The sequence below is a fragment of the Fusarium mangiferae genome (assembly GCF_900044065.1).
Source record: "Fusarium mangiferae strain MRC7560 genome assembly, contig: FMAN_scaffold009, whole genome shotgun sequence".
NCBI classification, from domain to species: domain Eukaryota; kingdom Fungi; phylum Ascomycota; class Sordariomycetes; order Hypocreales; family Nectriaceae; genus Fusarium; species Fusarium mangiferae.
Genome location: NW_024573929.1, coordinates 240,281 through 260,838, shown reverse-complemented (window position 1 = coordinate 260,838; position 20,558 = coordinate 240,281). Strand labels below are relative to the sequence as shown.

The 20,558-nt window shown below is 47.8% G+C and overlaps 6 protein-coding genes across 6 annotated transcripts; 1 reads left to right on the top strand and 5 right to left on the bottom strand.

The window, feature by feature from the left end:
* Window positions 1-367: 367 nt before the first annotated feature.
* Window positions 368-853, top strand: FMAN_12178 (uncharacterized protein; the record flags this gene model as incomplete). Its single annotated transcript, XM_041834685.1, has 1 exon — window positions 368-853. The coding sequence occupies one exon, from the start codon at window positions 368-370 to the stop codon at window positions 851-853; it is 486 nt and encodes a 161-aa protein (XP_041684924.1).
* Window positions 854-2,562: 1,709 nt separating this feature from the next.
* FMAN_12177 (uncharacterized protein) lies at window positions 2,563-3,293 on the bottom strand (the record flags this gene model as incomplete). Its single annotated transcript, XM_041834684.1, has 2 exons — window positions 2,563-3,033; window positions 3,084-3,293. The coding sequence occupies 2 exons, from the start codon at window positions 3,291-3,293 to the stop codon at window positions 2,563-2,565; spliced, it is 681 nt and encodes a 226-aa protein (XP_041684923.1).
* A 3,318-nt stretch (window positions 3,294-6,611) lies between these two features.
* FMAN_12176 (uncharacterized protein) lies at window positions 6,612-7,976 on the bottom strand (the record flags this gene model as incomplete). Its single annotated transcript, XM_041834683.1, has 2 exons — window positions 6,612-6,936; window positions 6,985-7,976. 2 exons carry the CDS (start codon window positions 7,974-7,976, stop codon window positions 6,612-6,614), a joined length of 1,317 nt encoding a protein of 438 aa, XP_041684922.1.
* A 742-nt stretch (window positions 7,977-8,718) lies between these two features.
* FMAN_12175 (uncharacterized protein) lies at window positions 8,719-10,568 on the bottom strand (the record flags this gene model as incomplete). The annotated part of the gene is made up of 5 exons (XM_041834682.1): window positions 8,719-8,907; window positions 8,958-9,355; window positions 9,406-9,743; window positions 9,798-10,276; window positions 10,353-10,568. The coding sequence occupies 5 exons, from the start codon at window positions 10,566-10,568 to the stop codon at window positions 8,719-8,721; spliced, it is 1,620 nt and encodes a 539-aa protein (XP_041684921.1).
* Window positions 10,569-14,159: 3,591 nt separating this feature from the next.
* FMAN_12174 (uncharacterized protein) lies at window positions 14,160-14,700 on the bottom strand (the record flags this gene model as incomplete). The annotated part of the gene is made up of 3 exons (XM_041834681.1): window positions 14,160-14,193; window positions 14,238-14,540; window positions 14,600-14,700. 3 exons carry the CDS (start codon window positions 14,698-14,700, stop codon window positions 14,160-14,162), a joined length of 438 nt encoding a protein of 145 aa, XP_041684920.1.
* A 1,209-nt stretch (window positions 14,701-15,909) lies between these two features.
* On the bottom strand, window positions 15,910-20,173 carry FMAN_12173 (uncharacterized protein; the record flags this gene model as incomplete). Its single annotated transcript, XM_041834680.1, has 7 exons — window positions 15,910-17,950; window positions 18,002-18,289; window positions 18,341-18,452; window positions 18,498-18,923; window positions 19,153-19,590; window positions 19,645-19,861; window positions 19,913-20,173. 7 exons carry the CDS (start codon window positions 20,171-20,173, stop codon window positions 15,910-15,912), a joined length of 3,783 nt encoding a protein of 1,260 aa, XP_041684919.1.
* Between the last annotated feature and the right edge of the window lie 385 nt (window positions 20,174-20,558).

Below are 20,558 nucleotides of genomic sequence, written 5' to 3'. Positions count from 1 at the left end.
AAAAAGGCGGGTCAAGGCACTCGACGAGGAGGAGAAGACGCCGTTCTATTATACCATGCATCACGGAAATCTTTAAGTTCTGTGGCAACTCTGGCATCACCGAAATTCGAATACTGACGACCTACAGGAACTGTTATGGGCTATTGAGTCCAGAAGCCTTGACATTTTTGAGTCTCATTTTGGTATGAATGGCTTTGGAACATCATATCCACTGCTATTGCACAAGGCTGCCGACAGTCCGTCCCAATATATCCTCAACCACATCATCGAGCGAGGAATACACGTCAACCTCAGTCACACGCACGAGGACGATCTACATGAACACATCATACATACAGTAGCTAAGAATAGACGCCTCAATAACGTGATGATTCTCTTAGAGAAACATGTCTCAATCGACGCCTTGAACGAACGGGGTCAAACAGCGCTTCATATCGCCTCCAAGGGCGACAAGGCGGCATTTGTCGGGGTTCTTCTGAAGACTGATGCAGAACGTGACATGTTTGACATCTTGAGTAGAACACCAGCACACCTTGCCGCTTCTAGCTCTGGACTGAGGAGTCTCCGCATCCTTCTCAAATACGAACCAGACCTCAGCATCGGCCCATGCATCAACGGCCGCCGGGCCACACTTCACGTGGCTATTGATAACTTGGAAACCATTGAGTTGCTCGGTATACACGGGGCGGATCCCAACCATCCCAAGGCAGATGGATACACTGCTCTACGCCTAGCTATCGCCTGGGTGCAATATCCAGTGGTTGAATACCTTTTGCAACACGGCGGGGATGCGGCAAAGACTACACAGGATGGGCTCACTGGCTTTGGACTTGCAATACAAAGTTCCGAATGAGAAAGGACGGGAGGAGGAGCCTACTAGCCGTCTGCTTGACCTTATCAAGGAGTTCAACATGGAGGACACTCAACACTTTACTGCAATGCACCGCTGATAACAGCTCACCTCTGGACCGTGGCATAATCTCTGGAAGATATGCAAAAAAGCTCTCGTCAAAGCTTGTACCACATTTATTCCATCCGACATCGAAGGCGTAAGATCCCTAGGGCTTGTATTCAATGGGCTTCGCATGGCCACCGAATTCGACAAGCGCCTGGTATCTGGCAGAAAGCTTGAGCCGTCTTCATATAGGTGTCGTCGATTAGGATGGCTGGAATATTGACCATTTTGTTCATCAGGCAAGGGCAAGAACTTCATTTCCAGATGCGGTATTGTCTTCGACAGTTTACGAGCCCATACAGGGAGTTATGTTTCCTCAGGAATGGGCCTTAGGCGGTGCCGAGTGGGGAAAACGATTTGAGAATTAAAATAATGGTCTGGGCGTTCATTTCTATTGGTATCAGTTATGAGGTAATTGCAATTGCCCTGCTTACGAAGATACAGTCAGTCATGCAATCCCATAGCTCTACGGTCCGACTGACCATTCCCCCCACGTCCTGTCCGCCCTGGCCAAGATTCGATACAATATTTCAAAGTCAAGATATCGCCAAAGTCCGATGCAGATAATTTTGCTGAAGACTCTCAGGTAGGAGCTCGTACTCGAGGCGTCGATGAAGGCGAGCGTCTGCTCGCTTGCATTGGCTCTAGGACCTGGTCTAGAGCCTATCACGCGGATGATGAAGTCATGGCCCACGACCTGAACAGCAGTATCTGGGAGTACAATACCGCCAGCGATAGGACCATGTGTTGTAAATTCGGGCCAGATGATGCAGTTGGCTGTGGTGTAGAGTACAGCAAAGGTAGGTGGTTCTTCGCTCTAAGTGGACAGGTTGTTGGTACGCCAAGATAACCCTTTGTGGGCTCCTATGACTAATTTACGTGAAAGGATACTCGGATGACGGGATAATTTATCAAACTGTACTACGAATATAGTTCCTGCAAAGTCCAGATGATCTCCGACAATGCCAAGTGCTTATGGGAAAGACCAAGAGCAAAGCTCGCTCAGGCTCTCACGGGAGACCGTCGACGCTGATCCTTGGGAAATGACGGAAGCGTTCCCATTCATGTATGGAACGAAGTTCTTTTATTAGTGTGGAAAGAGATTGCTACGTCAACCCTTCAAGTGGAGGACGGCCATGTAGAAGCTTTTGGGCAGTCTTTCTTCGAAATAGATTTGTTGTTTTTCCTCAACATCCTGGGCTACTTCCATGGTCGCGTTGACTCAATAGCACAAATACAGCCGGTGTCTTGTTGCTCCACAAGACTTCTAGAAATAAACTCGTAAAGCTTGTGTCACGCAAGAACGGTCACGGCTTCTTCTTCAGCCTTCTAATCACACGTAATACATCACCGTGGGGGTCACGTTTTCGTTACCTCAGATGATTCTATATCGTCTTTCAGTTCATGGAAAATAAGGAAACCCAACATGGGAATAGTACTGAAGACATTCACAAGGTAGTCTGTAATGCCTCAGAAGACTGCGCTGCAATCGTCAAGCCAAAGGCATTCTTGTCAATCACGATAGGTTGACAGCAAGAAACGTAGACTAGCCTGCCAAGCGTAATAGCTTTATTTTTGTACGTCTTACATTAGAATCTAATACACCCTTATCCCCTGAATGCAGCCCGACATATACTGGTATTAATTTCCTCTGGTGGCCGACAAATGCTGTGACAGTAGTGGCTAGAAATGCCGTTCACCTGGGCATCCGAAAGCTCCTGCAATTCTCTCACTTTGGACCTGAGTAACGCTTGTTCTCCGTAGGACTCCTCTACCTTGTGCTGCTGGCACATGTGGAAAAGCATGACCTGTTCCTTGAGATGATAAATGTTCTCAGAAAACACAAACACGGAATTCGTGGTTTTGGCCACCTGCGCTGCGGCCCCCTCGATTTGGGCTAGTCCGTGCAATATTTTGTGAAGATGGTGATCGATAAAGGACAACCATTTCCTGGCTTCTACTGTCTCATTGATTTGATCTGTAACGTCCAGGATCTCTTGGCTTATGTCCTCTGTATCTGACCAGTCAGACTCTGTCTCTGATCGCGTTGATGATTCATGGCGCGATGAGTTGCAGTCCTGTGTGCAATCAGCTACATTGAACTTAGAAGCAGTAAGTAAGAACGTACAGAAGATAGATCGATGTCGTCTGTGGTATCCCCGCTATCTATAATTGGATCATTTGCGAAAGGAAGGACTGCATTGGTCTCCGATGTTTGAAAGTGTAGATCAATGGCCTGTTGAATCCTTGATGAAAAAGCGTCGGCGCTGCTCTGAGGCGATGACTGCGGGTATGAAATAGGAGATATTGGGTTTGCTGGAGCAGTGGCAGATGACATGACTGTAGGCTGTGCTAGGGGTTTTTGGCGCGGGTAGGAGGGAGACGGAAGAATTTCCTCTGCTTTTCTTTTCCTACTTGCGCTGCTTGACGTCGGAGTGTGAAGATACCCTGTCGGGTTATTGGACAAAGGCGGTGTTGACATATTCAATAGTAAAAAGGATAATTAACTGGTGGTTTTGAAACTGGTCTTTCGTGAGTAAGTTTGATGTTATTTATAAAATGTGCCAATGCCTTCTTCTGTTCTTGAATTACGTGGACTGCTCCGAAAGCTGATCATCTGCAGACGGGCGCACATCTCAAGAGTGGCAAACGAAAGCCAATCATAATGGTAAGACTGAGTACAGTGACAGATCGGCGCTCTGAGACATAGCAACTAGTACAATCTCGGAGCCGTGTCTTAGGCACCAAAACGGAAATAATTCGCTTGGCGACATTTTTCGATCTGCATTTGGGCTTGGGAAAAGAAACTGAGCAGTCCCCTACATAGATCTAAAACTTCATGGACCCTGGAGGGTTGCGTAATAATTGTAAACAACGCAGGTAACCTATGTCTACTGAGGCTTTTTGTATTTGGAATGTGCAGTCCTCAAATAGCATATCATATGATATGGTAATGGCTAATGTTATTCTAGACGGTAAAAGTGAACCCCAATTGAACCTTCATTGTGTTAAACTTCAGCTTCTGTATCCCGTTTCTGTCTGGGTTGCCATAGTCTGGAACGCAAGTAAGAGTATTCTGAGGTATATACAAGCATGAGCATCGCTGCAACCCTACGATCTTACATTTATGCAAGGAATTCAATATAAGGCTAGTCGAGCTTAGGGCTGGTCATGTCTCCATATTGGTGGCGAAAATGTATTCTAAGACACGGCTCGGCCATGCAGCCAAAAAGATGCTATGCTCACCGGCCCATGTCTCAGCTCGGGGGCTGAACCCTTTCGGACCCGAGACCAATCACTATCACATCTCAACCTTGCGGATGTTTCTTCCCGGTAAATTTCCTTGTCTTCTACAGGTTCAACGTCTTCTTGCGTTCATGCCGGCAGTAGACACATGGGAATAAACGTGGTCTCTTTCTTGCAGTCCCTAGCGATTTTTAGGTGACATCTCGCTTGTTTTAGCCGCTTGCGGAAGTGGGATTTGCGACACCGGCCCCTGGTAGCTTGCCAAAAGCTTGCTCAACTCTTGGATCTTGGAGTTCACCGGAATCAGATCCTTGTCTGGTCAACATACAATGGTATCGAGAATGCCGCCGAGCAATCTGTAGCCGGTGGCCAGCAGACCCACCCTAATCGCTAACTTTTAAGCACATGTCGGAGTATTACGTGTAAAACCAAAATGGCAAGACCGTTGAGCGGTGGATTTTAGAAGATTGTGAAATCGAGAGACTGATTCACAGTAATAAGCGAAGGGCATTTAGTCTGCAACACGAACCCCAGTATATTGCCTACCCCCCATCGCAAAGGATGGCCAATCACTAGCGGCCTGGCCCGCGGAGGTCCTTATGGTCTCAGAAGAGATTATTGGACTTTTTCGATTACAAATTGAGATACCAAAATCATCAATGAACAATCGTCAAAACATCGGCCCTGTTGACACTTCCACTAGTAAGTAATAATCATTTCTAGAAGACCATAGCCTCTACATTTACAAATTGTAGCTATCACTTTATACAAAGATTTCTATAACATATCAAGACATCGATATGTTTCTAGTCAAGATTGGCTTACTTTAATCATTTTAAACCATTACTATAGGGTATCGCGCTTAGCTCGGCATCCCCAGAACTTCAAATATTGCCTTTTCGTGGCGTGGTTCCCGTGTCTCGCCCTCTTAAGAAGCATTAGTGGACCTTGGGATTGTGCTGGAGGACGCCAAGGGACCGGCATAGAGCTGAGCCCCATCGTAGCCCCGCTGGAAACGGTATAAATGCAACTAGGCTATGCTAAATAAGCCCAAGGGAGAAAGGAGACGCCTTACGTGAAACTGGGGTGCCAAAAATGCCTAGTCTAGAATCCAGTAAATCTTTGCAAACTTACCTAAGCGTTTTTGTTACTGAGAATAGGGGTCCCTCCGTCTTAAGCGTCCCTGCATCCCCATTACCGGGCAATGGTCTATGTGGCTTTTCAAGCCATGTTGCCACTTTGTGACACGTCAATGGCCTTGGAAAAGCTAGTTGCATGCTATTGATTTCCTGGGCTTGTTACAGATGGGACTTTCTGGCAGCCTAGCCATTTGAAACAGCAAAATTATATCTGCCGAGTACGAAGTGCCGAGATGAATAGATTATTAGAAACCAGAAAATTTATATGGCAACCCGGCAGGAGAGATTTGCTCAAAAGATTCTATGAATTAGCTTTGCTCTCGCAAATCTTCACAAAAGCCCCCACTGCCCTTCTGGGACCTTAACCTTTTGCCCGACATGTAAGGAATATTGACAAGAAAAAGCCTCAGGCAGTTCTGTGGGGCTGTACAGTACTGACATCAATTCTATGTATCGGATGTGTAAGAGTAGTTTGCTCCTCACGAAAGGTCTTAAACATCAGTTACGGAAGATTGCACCGGCTTGACTACGTCAGGTGAGTTAAAAAATGCAAAAGTTCAATGTAAGCATGGTTCGACAATTCCTTGGTGAGACCCACGTAGGGTCTGTATAACCAAAGTTTGCAATGACATCCGACAAGCCGCAATCCATTACACCTTACAAATAGTGACTGGTGAACCGAAGTCTCGAGTCAAAACTCTTACCGTCAAGGTCTATCTACCAAAAGAAAACGCTTCGATAAAACCCCCAAACACAGATGCTGACTGTTAATTGCCTTTGGTAAGCGGCCATTGCCCTGTATTTGACGTCAAGGTCAGGAAGACCACTGGAGCTAAATAGTTCTTTGCGCCCCCTCCGAAGCATGAACTTGTATTATCGACTAGCGGTTCTTTCGTGGACTCATATGCTTCAGATTACATGAGGCAAAAGTAATGGGAGGTAGAATATCATAAGTGCAGGTGTTCATGCAAACAATGCTACTGTCATTGGGTTCCAAAGCTCAGGAGCACAAGAGGCTATTCTTTGGTCAGGCCAAATCGATAGTTTTGATGCCCAGGTCACGAGACTTAATATTTACACAATTCAACTCGCCTAGTGGTCTCGGTAGTGACGCATGAATCATTGACACGCTTACGTCGGCCGAGCGGTTAGCACGACAGCGGGATGACTTCAGTAGGTCAGAGTGGAGGATGACGTTATTCAGATATAAAATAGACAGCATTTCTTGATTGTCAACGATATTTCCATGATTCATCCGAACATACCCTCTCTCAAACCATGGTCCGGAGTCCTCTCTCGAGAACAACACCAGCGACACCAACACCCAACACTGCAAGCGTCCAGCTGTTTCTCAACTCCTCCAACTTAGGCCAGAAGCTGTTCTTTTGCTGACGGTACTCCTCCAACTCCTGTGCCTTTACTGCATCGTGTTTGGAGTATCGCTCAGCTTGACTCTCCTCGTTCTCCCTATCACCACCGATATAACGCAGGAATACGTAGTTGGCCATTGGACCAAGAGCAGTGATAGGATGGAGGATACCGGCGCCGAGGAGAAGCATAGGGAACGAGGCGTGGATTAGGGCGTCGCCAAGATAGCTTGATTCATTAGCTTCGGTATGTTTGTTGGTTGAGATAAGAACTTACTTGGGGTGTCGAACAATGCTCCAGACACCTTCGCAATTGATGCCTTGAGCGGTCTCATCCTTTTTGAAGGACTCAAGCTGGGCATCAGCCAATGTCTCGAGAGCGAAGCCGGTGGTGAACAAAAAAATGGCTAGCGAGTGGAAGACGAATCCGTTGGAAGTAAAAGGTGAAGCAACGGCGCTCTCGGCCACAGCGCGGAAGGGGATTGTGAATGGAAGCGAGATGATGGTCTGTGCAACCGCCTCGGGCAAGAAAGTAGTAAAAAGCGCCTTATTCCAAAAACCAGGATCCTTTCTCTTAACTTCATAGCGAGGATCATCCTTTCCACGCTTCAAGCTTCGCGACACAACGCGAGAAGTAAGTCTCGCCCCCCAAGCTGTAACACCAGCAAGAAGAAGCTTCTGCGAGTATCCAAGACCATTCCAAGCATCAATAGGTGCAACATTATCGTAAACGTACTTAGCGCCAATAGCACTCCACCAAGCATTCAGCGTCATTCCAGAAGCCCAAAGAACATCCTTCCCCTCAACCCTATCCGTATACCGCGAAACCCCGTACGCGACCGCCGACAACCCAGCATGCAGACTAAAAGACGGCAAGATTGCGGAGTGCAGTAGTCCCAGCGCGCTAGTGCCCAGACCTTGATACGCGGTGCGGTTGAAATGCGAGCCGTAAACATCTTGTTCGGCGCCAGATGCCCCGAAACTAGCCCGAGGATGGTGGCTGGCAAACCTGCTGCCGTAGATATCCTGCTCGGCCCCAGATCCAGCGAAGGGAGAAGGTCTGGGGAGAGAGTGGTCGGCGAATTTACTGCCGTAGATGTCTTGTTCGGCTCCAGATCCGGTGAATGCCCCGTGGGGAAGAGAGGGGGCGTGACCGGCTAGTTTGTTGGCGTAAATGTCTTGCTCGGCGCCGGAGCCGGTGAATGTGCCTTTTGGAAGGGATGGGGAATGATTGGCGAGTTTACCGCCGTAGATATCTTGCTCTGCCATGATGGTAGATGTGTGAAGGTTATTGAGAATGAGTGATGGTACTCCGTAGAATGGTTGGAGATCATGATATACTGGTCAAGGTGGAGATGAGACAATCGTAAATATTGCGTCATGGGTTATATCATCATTGCATCGTCAACACGTCCTATGAAAGTGATGACTAAGGTCATTCCCACGATTTCAGTTTGCTGCAGCAACGAATATGTTTTTACTCACTTCTTTAATGCTAAGCATTGCCTGTCAGTACACTGAGAACAGGTTGTAAGCGAATGTCAGGTCCCCATGCTTACGACTCTGATATTCGTCGGGGGTACATATTCCGACGCGTGAGAAATGGGGTCCAAAGGCAGATCCGATCGAGTTGCCACTAGTCCAACGGCCCATATTACACCGCAATTACATCCTGGTTCGTTGGTAAATGCGACCGCGTCAAGGCCAGTATGCTGTGAGACGCGACGTGCAGATCACGTACCGTACCGCATGGTTGGTTCAACATTTAAAATACAGCATTCACAGATAGCGCGAACATATTATGATAATCATGATTAAATATTCCTAGAAAGTCTGTAGGTAACAAGACAACTCAAATCGTCTTCCTGCCGTATGACTACATAGGTCGACATGTGATTTACGAAACCACATTAGATAATCCAGCCGCTTAAATAAACAGAGCAACACGAAGTATCCAGCTTGATCTTCCCCATGAGAAACCATGCTGTTTTCCTCTTGAGAGTAGCAACATCTACTCGTCGTCGTGGACGTCGATGACGGTCTTCTTCCACTTGCGGGCCTGGACCTTGCGCTTGAAGAGAATGTCGATCTCTCGGTAAGATCGGTTCTTCATCTCAGGAAGCCAGATGTATGCCATGACCAAGCAGACAAAACCGGTACCAGCCCAGACATAACCGCACTTGCCACCGAGGTTGGCGCCCTGTACACTGTCAGTAGCTGATTTGAGAATTCTGGATACGGTGAACTTACAGTGGGGTTAAGCATCCATGAGGAGAGGAAGATACAGGGGATGTTGACGAGGTAGTAGCATCCACGGCCGACACCAGTGGTGAGAGGTCGAAGACGAATGGCAGAGGTTTCTCCGATGATGACCCAAGAGGCGGGAGCGGGTCCGAGGGTGAAGAGGACGGAGACAATGAGACCGAGGGCAGCCTGGGTGTTGGAGTTGACGGTGGACTTGACATCACCGACAGTGGCAGCGATACCAAGAGCAACCAGGAGGACAGTGTTTCCGAGAGAGCCCCAGAGGTAGATGGATCGACGACCGAAGTAACTGGTGAGAATCCAAGAAAGCATGACGAAGACGGTCTGGAGGGCGGAGGTGATGAGACCCATAGCGAAAGCGGTCTTGTTAGGCATACCGGCCTCTGTAACAAGTCAGTACAGTTCATCAAATCTTGCATGAGATTTCACTTACGCTCGAAGAAGTAGACAGCCTGGTTAGCGATCAGGTTACCAGTAAGGTTCTGAGCGGCGTAAACGCAGCAAACGATGGCAGTACGGTAAGCATCAGTGCCCTGGAACAGCTCAATGAAGCTGGGCTCCTTGACGGTCTTCTCGAGATCAATGGTACGTCTCATCATGGCAATGGCCTCCTGAGCGTTGTCGACGTGGGTAGAACGTCCGAGACGTCTAACAGCCTTGGCAGCCTCTTCGAGACGACCCTTTCGGACAAGCCACCAGGGAGACTCGGGGGAGAGGAAGATGAGGATGGCGAGGGGAGTGGGGAACATCCACTGAAGAGCGATAGGCACACTGAATTCCTGTTAGCGAATTGAGGGATTGGTTATGAGAATTGAGGGAACATACCGGAAAGCAGCCTGCTCATGAAGATCATTGTAGCGATAAGCCACAGCACCGACGATAATCGCACCAATGGCCCAGAACATCTGAAGCATCTGCGTAGCAGGCGCACGGAGCTGGAGAGGCACGATCTCGGAACAGTAGGCAGGAGAGTTGGCGATGAAAATACCCCAGGGGATACCCTCAAGAAGCTGAGCGACGAGCATGACGGGCAGAGAGTCGGCAAAGTAGAAGATGAAGATGAAGGCGTTAAGGAGCATGAGACCGCTGATAGTAGCCCATCGGTATCCGATACGGCTGGTGATAGGACCGGCGATGGTGACACCGATGATGGCACCGATGGGGCCACCGACCTGGAGAGCAGATTGCCACTTTGTCTCAATGACATATTTGCCCTTGGTGTCACTCCAGATACCGTATCTGTCGGCGAAAGCGGGGAGGGCGATGAAGTTACCGATGAGGAAAACACAGTAAGCCTCCATGATCTACAACGCACTCAAATTAGCCACAATTCACCAGTGAGGGGTAACACAGAAACAGAGAATTTTGGGGGCGGCGTACAATTGTGCAAGACATGTTGAAGGCCCAGAGAGACGCAGCGGGATACGCTCTAACGGCCTCGAGAACGGTCATGTTGTGCTCCGCGTTCTCGGCGTCGATGGCGCCCTGCATGTCAGCGGCCATCTCCTTCTTTGCCTCGACATCGTAGGCATGGTCGATGTGGGCGCCGTCGCCCTTGACCTCTGAGATGCCCTTGTTATCGTCGTTGGTGCTCATGTTGACGTGTTACTGGATATCAACAATGATTGAGGAGAACGTGAGAGTCAAAGAAAAAAGAGAGAATGCAACGGTGCCGAGCGTTGACACTTTATAAGAAAATTGAAACGTCGCGTTGGGAACATGCCGATCGTATGGATCCCTGTCCTTAACCCAGCAAAGTAAGGATGGAGTAGCCATCAAAAAGTACCTTTGAGCTAAGAGTAACCGGCAAAAAGAGGGTTTTGGGCGATGATACGTAGCGTGCATTCGTGCTGGGGTATGGGGAGGGGATTTAGGCATCTGGGGTAAGGTTCCCTCGGGCATTAGACGCACGAATGGCGAGGGAGATTGGAGACCAAGGGCGGCCTATGAGAGGCGAGTTCCCCGCGAGAAACCCCGCAGAGCATCCCCGGATCAAGACACCACTACGGCGCGACTCCGGCGGGAGTGAGCTTCGGGGTCATGCCAGGTTTGGGAACGAGGTTGCATGCATCGGTCTTAATTTCCCCGTTTTACTCCAAACATCTCCACGCTTGACTCACGAGCCTCGTGGTATTTACGCCCGAGCCGAGGTGCCTTCCCGAGAGATCATACCGATCCGGGAGTCTATGTACCGAATACTCAGACTAACCGATAATAAAGAACGAAAAAGGAAGAAGAAAAAGAAGAAAAAGAAGGTTGCTCTGTCTGGGGAAAGGCGGGTCATGATTCTCCAGTGTATACGGTTATTCCTCAAGGCCACTGGAGAAGCTGGGGAATTAACATGCGAGCGAATCATCAAAGACCCGGCTAAACGCACCACAAAATAAAGGCAAACGAGAAAAGAAATTGGAGGGCTGCGAGCTTTCACATCCCTGCCCCTCTCCATCTCCGTCCCCTGCGAATCTCACGTGGGCCATACGAAAAGTCCAGAACCATAACCTGTAACAGTTCGCACTGCAGTCACAGGCGCGCCAATTGATGATTGACGCGCTGTTGCTAGCGTGGAATTAACGCACCTATCGGGTCATACTCCCGGCGCTGTGCCAAGAGCGGCATTCCTTGCCGTTGATCCTTCGAGAAGGAATTGAGGGGATGAAATAAAACCTGGAGCATTTGTTTTGAGTGATGAAAAGTCTTGGGTAGGCTCATGCAAGTTTTGGTTGATCTTAGACTAAGTATTTTTGACAACCCAGGCTAGTGTTAAAGGTTTTCCTGCGCCCTAGGGGCAATCAGGCAAATGCAGGGTAGGCTTTGGCGCATTTTATTTCCAGACGACACTTGCTGATTTGCGCGTGTAGCTTTTCTTTAAAGTATTTAGAGTTAATAATACGGTTCAATTCCTATAGGAGCGTTAAGTGAGAGTTCCAACGGTCCGGGTAAAGTATCCTGGCTTATGTTACTAGCTGAGATGCAAGAATAAAGGCTGAAACCTGCTGGTGATGGGATGCTTGGGGTGGGTTGCCCCGGACTTGCATCCGTCAAACTCGGATTCCACGTGGTTTGTGTTGTATTAATTGAGGTCTGTCATCCGGAGTCGTATCTGCGGTCTAGGTTAGGTTGCGCTCGAGATGGACTGGTGCTGCAATGAGACATGGCAGGAATGCTGCCGATTGACGCGTACATCAGTATGGGATCCTAAAAACCCGTCGGATATATTTATGACTCAACTTACGTGTTGTGACACAACATATAACGGAGCAATTAGAATTCTGTACGGTAGGCATCGTAATCTAATCACATATCCTTATCATAAATCCAGACCGCGATCTACACAAGCGACCGAAGAAACAAAACATCCGAGAACGGATTTACGGCACAGGGTGGGCTGTCTCAAGCGACATGCTCGATTGATGTGTGCATATCAAGACGCGCCACTACTGGTTCGCGTCCCATGGCCGCATGCCTTGGAGAACCTCCACTTCCAAGACAAGGAGGGACGAATGGTCGCCTCGCTCTGAATGCAACCTGAGAGATAATTAATCATTGCTTAATGATCTACACCTGTAATAATAAGTCGCTTATCCCTTTTCTGGGATCTCCAGCCATTTCGCACAGGTTCCAGTCGTGAAATCAGTCTTGGATGCCAAGTGCCGCTTCTACCGGTGCATTGGGCCTTGCTCCTGATTGGGGCGTCATTATTGACAAGTCTTTGGGCAAAGACAAGGCGGCTGATCCCATAATGAAGAAGGCATGCTTCGGGCGCGCTTCTATACCCACGGGAGGTTGAGTGACATAGAACGATAAACTCTAAGATCTGCAGCTAGAAATGAGATAGCGTGTGATAAAAGCACTCTTAAACGAAGATCTTCGGCGTTCTAACTAAGTTAGATACAAGCCTAGCGCTGAGATGGTTTTCGTAAGAAGGAAGTCGTCCCACAGCGTTGAACGCATTGGAGTCTTACACATTGGTAATGGCAGATCACCACTTGAACAAGCGATATTTGAACTCTTTATCATTCGCCCTAATAATGATGCAGGAAACTGCTCTGACATGCAAGTTGGGAATATTGAAGGTGGGTTTCGCTCAAGTTGTGTTATTAGTAATTACCCCCCTGAGCTACACAAGCCGGCTGCATGCGTGCGAGTGGTAAGGTAGGATGTTCTGATGAATAAATGATTGGTTACCGGCGGCTGAGTGCTGACTCTGTGAAAAAGCGATCCCAATTGGCTCGCATAAGACTTCATCCCCAAACTCTCGCCTAAACTAGCAGGGGCAAAACCAACATCAACGAGTGACGAGGTGCAGTCCTCCAATTCTCTCGAGGTGCGGACTTGACTCTCATCCAATATTGTGCCCAACGCTGATATCTAATCTGCTTTCAGACCAAGCTGTACGTGCAATTGAAAGCTGTTGAGAGGAGAAGAGTGGGCGCTTTGTTGCTCCTATTGCATATAATCATGGTGACCTTCCCGGTGAAACGGTATCTTATCTAGTCCAGCTCTTCCCTAGCAATGTGATGTAGGAAGCAAATTCACCGAATCAGCATGGGCATGTCGCTCAATGTGCCGTTTAGCTCATCAATCAAGTGATGGAAATGCCTGACTTGGGAAGTAAATTGGCAATGACTTTAGCTAAGATACTATACCAATCCGATGCAATCAGCTATCAGGTCCGACGCAGAATAATAGAACCTAGTCTGGGGAATCAAATTAGGAAAAAGCTCCAGGACTTGAGGTTTCATAATATTACGCAGATGTTCTTTGGACTGAGCACTGCGCGCAAAAGGCTCTAGCTTTTGGATCAACATCCAATTCGCCGCAATGTCAGCCACCGGAGTTGGCTTCTCTCATCCTGGGTGTCTGCGAATTTGGCAGGGCGTTGCTCGACCTTTTCCAGGACACGACTGTGTTACGTCCCTGTAAAGTGTCAAATCCTGTAATAAAGACAACAACTTCGGTTATGGTCTTGAACGGCTTAGTGAAGCGCCAGTAGGTTGAAGCGATTTTCCACCAGATAGGTACTTCCACTCGGTGTGACCGGTCTGCACTCTCTGGTCCTCTTCTTCGAACGAAAGGATAGAGTATGAGGCATCAAAAAGGTTGGTATCAGCCCAAATTCCTACTTCTCATGTATATCCTCTCTTCTTTTTAATGCCGGTAATCTTCGACTGAAGACGGAAGTTGCCATTAGTGCCCATATACAGTCGACAGAGGCCAGCCACTATATTGTTCGTCAATGGTATTGAGAAATAGCAGGTCCCATACCCTCCCTTGTTGAAGCTGGCGATGCTTTTGGCCCCATAGACGCCACATGAGGGCTTCGGCCACGCAGGATATAGCGACTTCTGAAGGCTGCGTGCCTCGTTGTCAATGCCATGACCGCCCTGGAGTACATCTGCGCCGCTGCCTCTCAGAGCAGATGGGAGCTCGTGGTGCATAATTGAGTCGCTGTCCTGTAGCTTCTGGAAACCTGTTGCGGACTGAATCATAGCAGCGTAGTAAGCACCGCAAAGCTTTTCAAGTCTAGGTTTGTTGTACGATAAAGTCTGCTTCACTTGAGCATGAGGTCTAATTATAGATGAGCTTTGTGAACAGAATACTATGCTCAGAACAGATATTGGACTTACAACCCCAGCGCATGGCCAAAGAGATGCGCAGCCAGCCTCTTGATGTACGCATGAGAGTAGACCACTCTATTGTCTTTCCATCCCCCAAAGTTGAAGTTCATTGCTGGCTTGGACTAACCATAGAGACGAGCGCGAGCGCCAACGCAGCTCCAATTGGGCACATGAGTTTGAAACGAAATACGGATTTTCGCGGCACTGTCAGGATGAAGCCAATCCACGGTAAGCCCATCACCCAGGCGTCTTAGTCACTCGCCAACGACAGATTTCATAATGTCCAATACCCAACTAGGCACCGCACCGTTCATCGACATCGTCGCGATGCTAATTTAAGAACTGCCAAGCCATAGCACGATAGAGTTGATGCTGTCGCCATTATCTCCGAAACTAATTTTAGGGTCTTGGGGGTTGCCGAGTGCGCAGAACATCACCAGCGCCTTATGCGTAGTGGGCGCTGAAGTGGTAGCCATGGTGGACTTAAGAAGATATTGGCGATGGTTTTCCTCAAGAGTCCCTTTTTCTCTTGTTTTTGAGGAATTGAGAAGATACGAGTTGTGAGCGGGGTCAGGCGGGCGGGGACAACGTCTGATTCCCCATACCTGATGTCAAAACTCAGCTGGCAATGATGATGGCGTTCAATAAACAGGCCTAGAACGCCAGTCTACAGGGTTGGTCCGTCATGTGTGCGCCCCATTCTTAGATAGGTCTGAAGTTGAGTACAGTGGTCAATCGATAAATGATTGGTATCTATATAAATTACTGTAGAAACTCATGAGACTTATAACGCCCTATAGATCTAAAGCTACTATCCTTTTTTAATGAGAGACATAAATTAGCGTAATATTAGATCTTTATTTACTTCTATACTAATTAGAGTTGTAAAATTAGGAGAAAAGTATCTACAGGGCGTTCCGAATCTCATGAGTTTCTACAGTATAACTATAAAAAGATAAGAGTTACTGACCGCAATACATCTAATTCAGGCCAGGGCAGAAACATAAAGTGGCCAGCCGCGTATAGTTTGGTTTTTGACTTTGCTCGGTGAAGACTGACAAATACTTACACGACGACTGCAGTGAATTTAGCACGTGAGTTGTCGAATGGCCATCGCAGCCTACGCGTTGGTGTTATCTTACTTACCTTGGGACACAGTGACTGTACTTTCATCCTGACTTGACGAGCATGATACCGCCGATCTAGCAAATAATAAAACGATTTGAACCCATACATCTTCTCCATACTACTACATTCTGTCTGCTGATTTAAGCTCTCAGCCACGAGTCTTAACTGCAAATAACCTATCTGGATACAAATCAGACCTGGCCAAATCCAATTACATCCATGATATCAAGTGCTTCTCGTAACATTCCCTTCTCTGCAAAGTCTCGTACCTTTCTCTGACCGGCATCACTCGACTTGGCTTGATATTCCACCAGGACTCGTTTCACTTCGGAACATGTAAGTAAGAACTTGACGATTCTGGATGAATCGTTTAGATCGTAAGAGCAAGATTTATCGTGCTCTAAGAGCTTCAATGCGTAATGGAGTGGTGTAAGTCCTTCCTCTGATTTGTCTGGTGTCCATGCAAGGTCTGGGTCTGCTTTGAAAAGACGGTCGAGAACCCCTCCCTTGACATTGTAAGTACGGTCGATATATGCTGACAATGCGGTCTGTCCTTTGTTGTTTCGACTGAATAGATCAACAGACTTGTTCTCCAGTAACACGCAAATCGATTCAGCAGATGATGCCGAATGCAACAGACTATTCCCGAACTTGTCCCTGTGGTTGATGTCTCCGGTATTCTTAAGAACAGCTCGCAAAACAGCTAGCGGGGCATCACGTCTCAATGCTGTATGCGCCGGTAGGCTGCCATTACGATCCGTAACATTTGAGAATTCACCATCATCGTATTGAAGAAGGCGCTGAACCATGGACAAACAGCCACTGCAGTCCTCTCTGCAAAGCCCTTGCATGCAGCAATGTAACGGTGTATCCCTATCCTCATCACTCATTTTTAAATACTCCTCACTTCCGACGTCCATTAGAAATGTGGCAAGAGAGTAGCATCTCGTAAGTAGCGCCCTGTAGAAGCAATTAAGTTGCCGAAACAATATATCCCCCCAGATCTTGTACTCCGCACAGTCTGACGGTCCAATGAATACCGCTTTTTCATCGTAAAACTGTGGCTTGACATATTGGAACCAGGCATGCATTAGCGTGGCGTCTGCTGAATGCGGGACTTTTCTGCTTGATCTCATGTAGGCCTGATCTAATATTTCAACTGGAACCAGGTTGATCACGTCCGCGTGGTCGCTTGGTCTTCTTGAGGTGAGAAACATGTTCAATATGACAGGGCGGTCCGCGACTATCGCCCGGGCAATATTTTCCGCCAGCTTCGAATCGTCTAAGCCATTGCCACTATGCAGAAAGAAATCCAAGATCTCTAGATGTGACCCGTTGATCGCTCCAGTGAGTGGATTCCGTGAGGATCTTCCATCATGTTTATAATCAGAAGGGTCAATCCCGTTGTCGACGAGGTACTTGCAAACATGGCCATGTCCAGCCTCAGCCGCAGCACACAGGGGCGTGACAAATTTTGCTGTAACACCATTGAGATTCGCTCCTTCACGATGGAATCTTTTGACCTCATCGAGGTCACCAGTCTTGCAGGCTTCGTAAAGGTCCCATTTGCCAGCCTCAAGTTCAGCAGGAAAGACCGCTTTGGCTCTGGAGATGCTCTGGTGAAAGACCTCACAGTGACTTTCTAATCGCTTTGGGGAAGCGTAGCCAATGTTGTGCGCAAAGCAATCAGCATGAGGGCATCTGAATGGTCTCTCGTGCACTGCTAGGTGCTCCTTAAGTGAAGTTTCGTTCGGAAATCCTGTGGCAAACTTGGAGCATTCAACCTTATGACATTTGTGCCTGATTGGCCCTTCAGTTGCATCGAAGGCGGCGGGTGCTGACTTCTCTCGCTGTAGGCCGATAAGGGTACGCACAGCGAGCACATTATCTTGAATTGCCAGTTTCAGATATTCAGCTGCCTTAAATATCTCTCCTGCTTCGACTGAGGCGTCCTTGCAATGTATCTTTGCCAAATCAACTGCTGCCGATTTGACAGACTCCAGTTTTGTTGCTGAGTCTTTAGAAAGTTCTGAAAGCTCAACCTTCTGTACGTGGGTGGCATACTGAGCAGCAGCATAATCCAAAAATCCAAAGTATCCTGAAAGAATATCGGAAGTGATGTTTTGGCTCTTGCATGTAGTAAAAGGTCGAGAGGATAGGTATCGACAACAAAAAAGCGCCATGTCGATATGCTCCTCTAGTAGATTGACCGTCTTGTTGCGAATGAGATATCTATGATGATGTCAGCGTACTATGATGCCTTGAGATGGTCTGTAATCCTACTGAGTTGCTGTTTCGTGGACCATAGTGACAACCTGTTCGGATTCAGTTCTTGGGAACAACTCGCAATCCGTCATGTCAACAAAAGAGCTGCATATCCGTTTGCAGCTGTCTAGACGGAGGTTATCAAGGTCACAAATCTGCTTTTCTGCATCGATGCAGAATCTGGACTGTATTTCGCGCCATCGAAGGGGTCTCGCGGCACAAATAATCCATCCCAGGATCCTCTTCACGCTTGTGTCACGTGAGGGTCGATTGTTTTGCAGAACACGTTGAGTGATACGGTCATAACTGACTGTGTTAGCAACGTCACACAATCCCTGATACCTTTCCCCTGCTTACGCTTGATCCAGATCTTTCGGGAAAGCATCGCTTTCCAGTTCGTCTTTGAAGTCTCGTTTTGAATCCATTGCTGCAAGATTATCAAGCACTACTCTTGCATAGAGAAACATCCCTGGTCAGGTAAGTATCATGGCCGTATGTTGGTAAAAATTCGTACCTCGAGATGCGCCCGCTATCTTGGAGACTAGGCTCTTTTCTTCCTGCGCCGACAACCGAAATCTAGTTCGTATCTTCGCGGCTTGCTCTTTCGTGAATTGCTCAATGTCCTTTTGGTGAGCATCTACTAGGTCCAGTCGGATCTGAGGATGAGATGATAGTATTCTGTCGAGTTTTCCGTCTCTCTGTCCACAAAACAGTATTTTCAGATGGCAGCCGCTAGATTTTGCGGCTGGAGCAAGTTTGTCCAGACACCACTTGACAGAGGTTTCTTGCTCATTGCCCATCGCCTCGTCTAGTCCGTCAAGGACAAGCGTTGCATTCGGCCGAGATGTCAGGCATTCACCTGCCAGTTCCTTGAGGTCGGCAAGTTCGGTAACGTCTTTGGTGGATAGTCTTTCATGCGCGAACCTCATTATAGTTTCATCTGCATCGACGAGTTGCATGATGACGTGTTGGAGCATCGACCGGGCCGTTTGCCGATCCGTGGTATTGTGCTTAAAGAAGAAATAAGCTAAGAAAGACCGCCCGGGAGAGACACAAGCTTGCTTCAATCTTTGGTGGCGAATAATCGTCTTTGCTAAGGTCGACTTGCCTTGATGTCGATGAGTTAGTCTACATGTGATGCTTGAACAGTAATTAGGAAGATGACTTACCGGAACCGGGGGAGCCATTGAGGAATAAGACCCTTTTATCTACAGACTTTCCTCCTTCCCAGCATTGAAAAGTTGAATCAGCAAAGATCCAATTTCCAGAGGTCTTGATCATCGGATCTCTCGATTCTAATTGAAGGTCGGTTCGAGATCTCGAAATATCTAGTCTGCTTTCCAGGTAGCTCCTCATCTCTTGTGCTTGCAGCGCTTTAGTTTGTAACTGTTCAGAGGCCAAAGTAGATCTTATGTCTTCGAGACTGGTCTGAAGGTTGCTGAACTGGTCCTTGGCGAACTGGTCAGAATCTTGGACTTCCTTGAGGATAGCGTGAGATTGCAGCCTTTCATCTGATAGAAAGGCCTGTTTGCGCTTCAGACTTTCGAGAATAGGTTTCACTTCACGTCGAAAGCTTCCCCAGGCCCATTTAAAGACTCTTTTCCATTCTGAAGCAACAATTGAGCAAAGTGTAGGAGATATCCGGGGACGGGTACACTAACCTGGTCGAGAGAAAACGTCCAGAACGCATCGATGGAATCGAAGAATATCAGAGAAATAATCCTCCAATACCAATTTCAAATGATCTCTACTCTGCATGAGGTTGTGGAAGAAGGCAAGATTGCCTAGCGCTTCTGCGATCTCTTCGTAAGCGTCAATCAGCTGCCTGATAGCGTCTGTCCAAGTGGTGGCAACCATAAGCGCCAGCTTGATCGGTCCCTAGAGTACATCGTTAATACCAAAATGGTGGCAATCGACAGCTTGCCTTACCCAAACAAAAGCCACAAAGTCACTGGCGTTGAGGAATATTGAGACAAGCTTCTCAACATGTTCCATAGCGTGGAGAAATCTCTGGACTCGGGACAGTTTGCAAAGGTCGTTTCTGCGCCCCAGTATATTCTGAGTCGCCTGGATTGTGTCTTTCAGAGTTTCCTGATTGACTCCATTCATTTGCTTGATCTGATCATCAGAAAGCTCTCGTCGAAAGAGATCTAGAGACCTTTCGAAGCTGGTCTGTGAGTTTGTAGCCATTTTACTCTGTAGATGGTCGTTTGATGGTTGTTGATAGATGTGGGATGAAGCGAAGGAACCGTATTTGGGGACTAGGCCTGGTATCAACAAACGATATGCACTTCGCCTCATTTTCAACCCAAGGCAGACCGACTTTTGATTCGTGGCTGAGGACTTCAGCCAACAAGAATGAAGAATCAACTGTTGGGGTATGACAAGCGGGGCAGTGCTGTGATTTTCGGCGCGTATCTCAACACAGCCTGATTGAAGAGATTGCCTAACGCCTCAAAACAACTGCTAAGGCTTTTCAGGTTGACCGCTACGGCGGTAGCCAAGCAGGACGGCCAATCTCACAAGACTGCCCCAATCCTCCCCCAATCTAGGGACTAACTGAGAAAGAATCTGA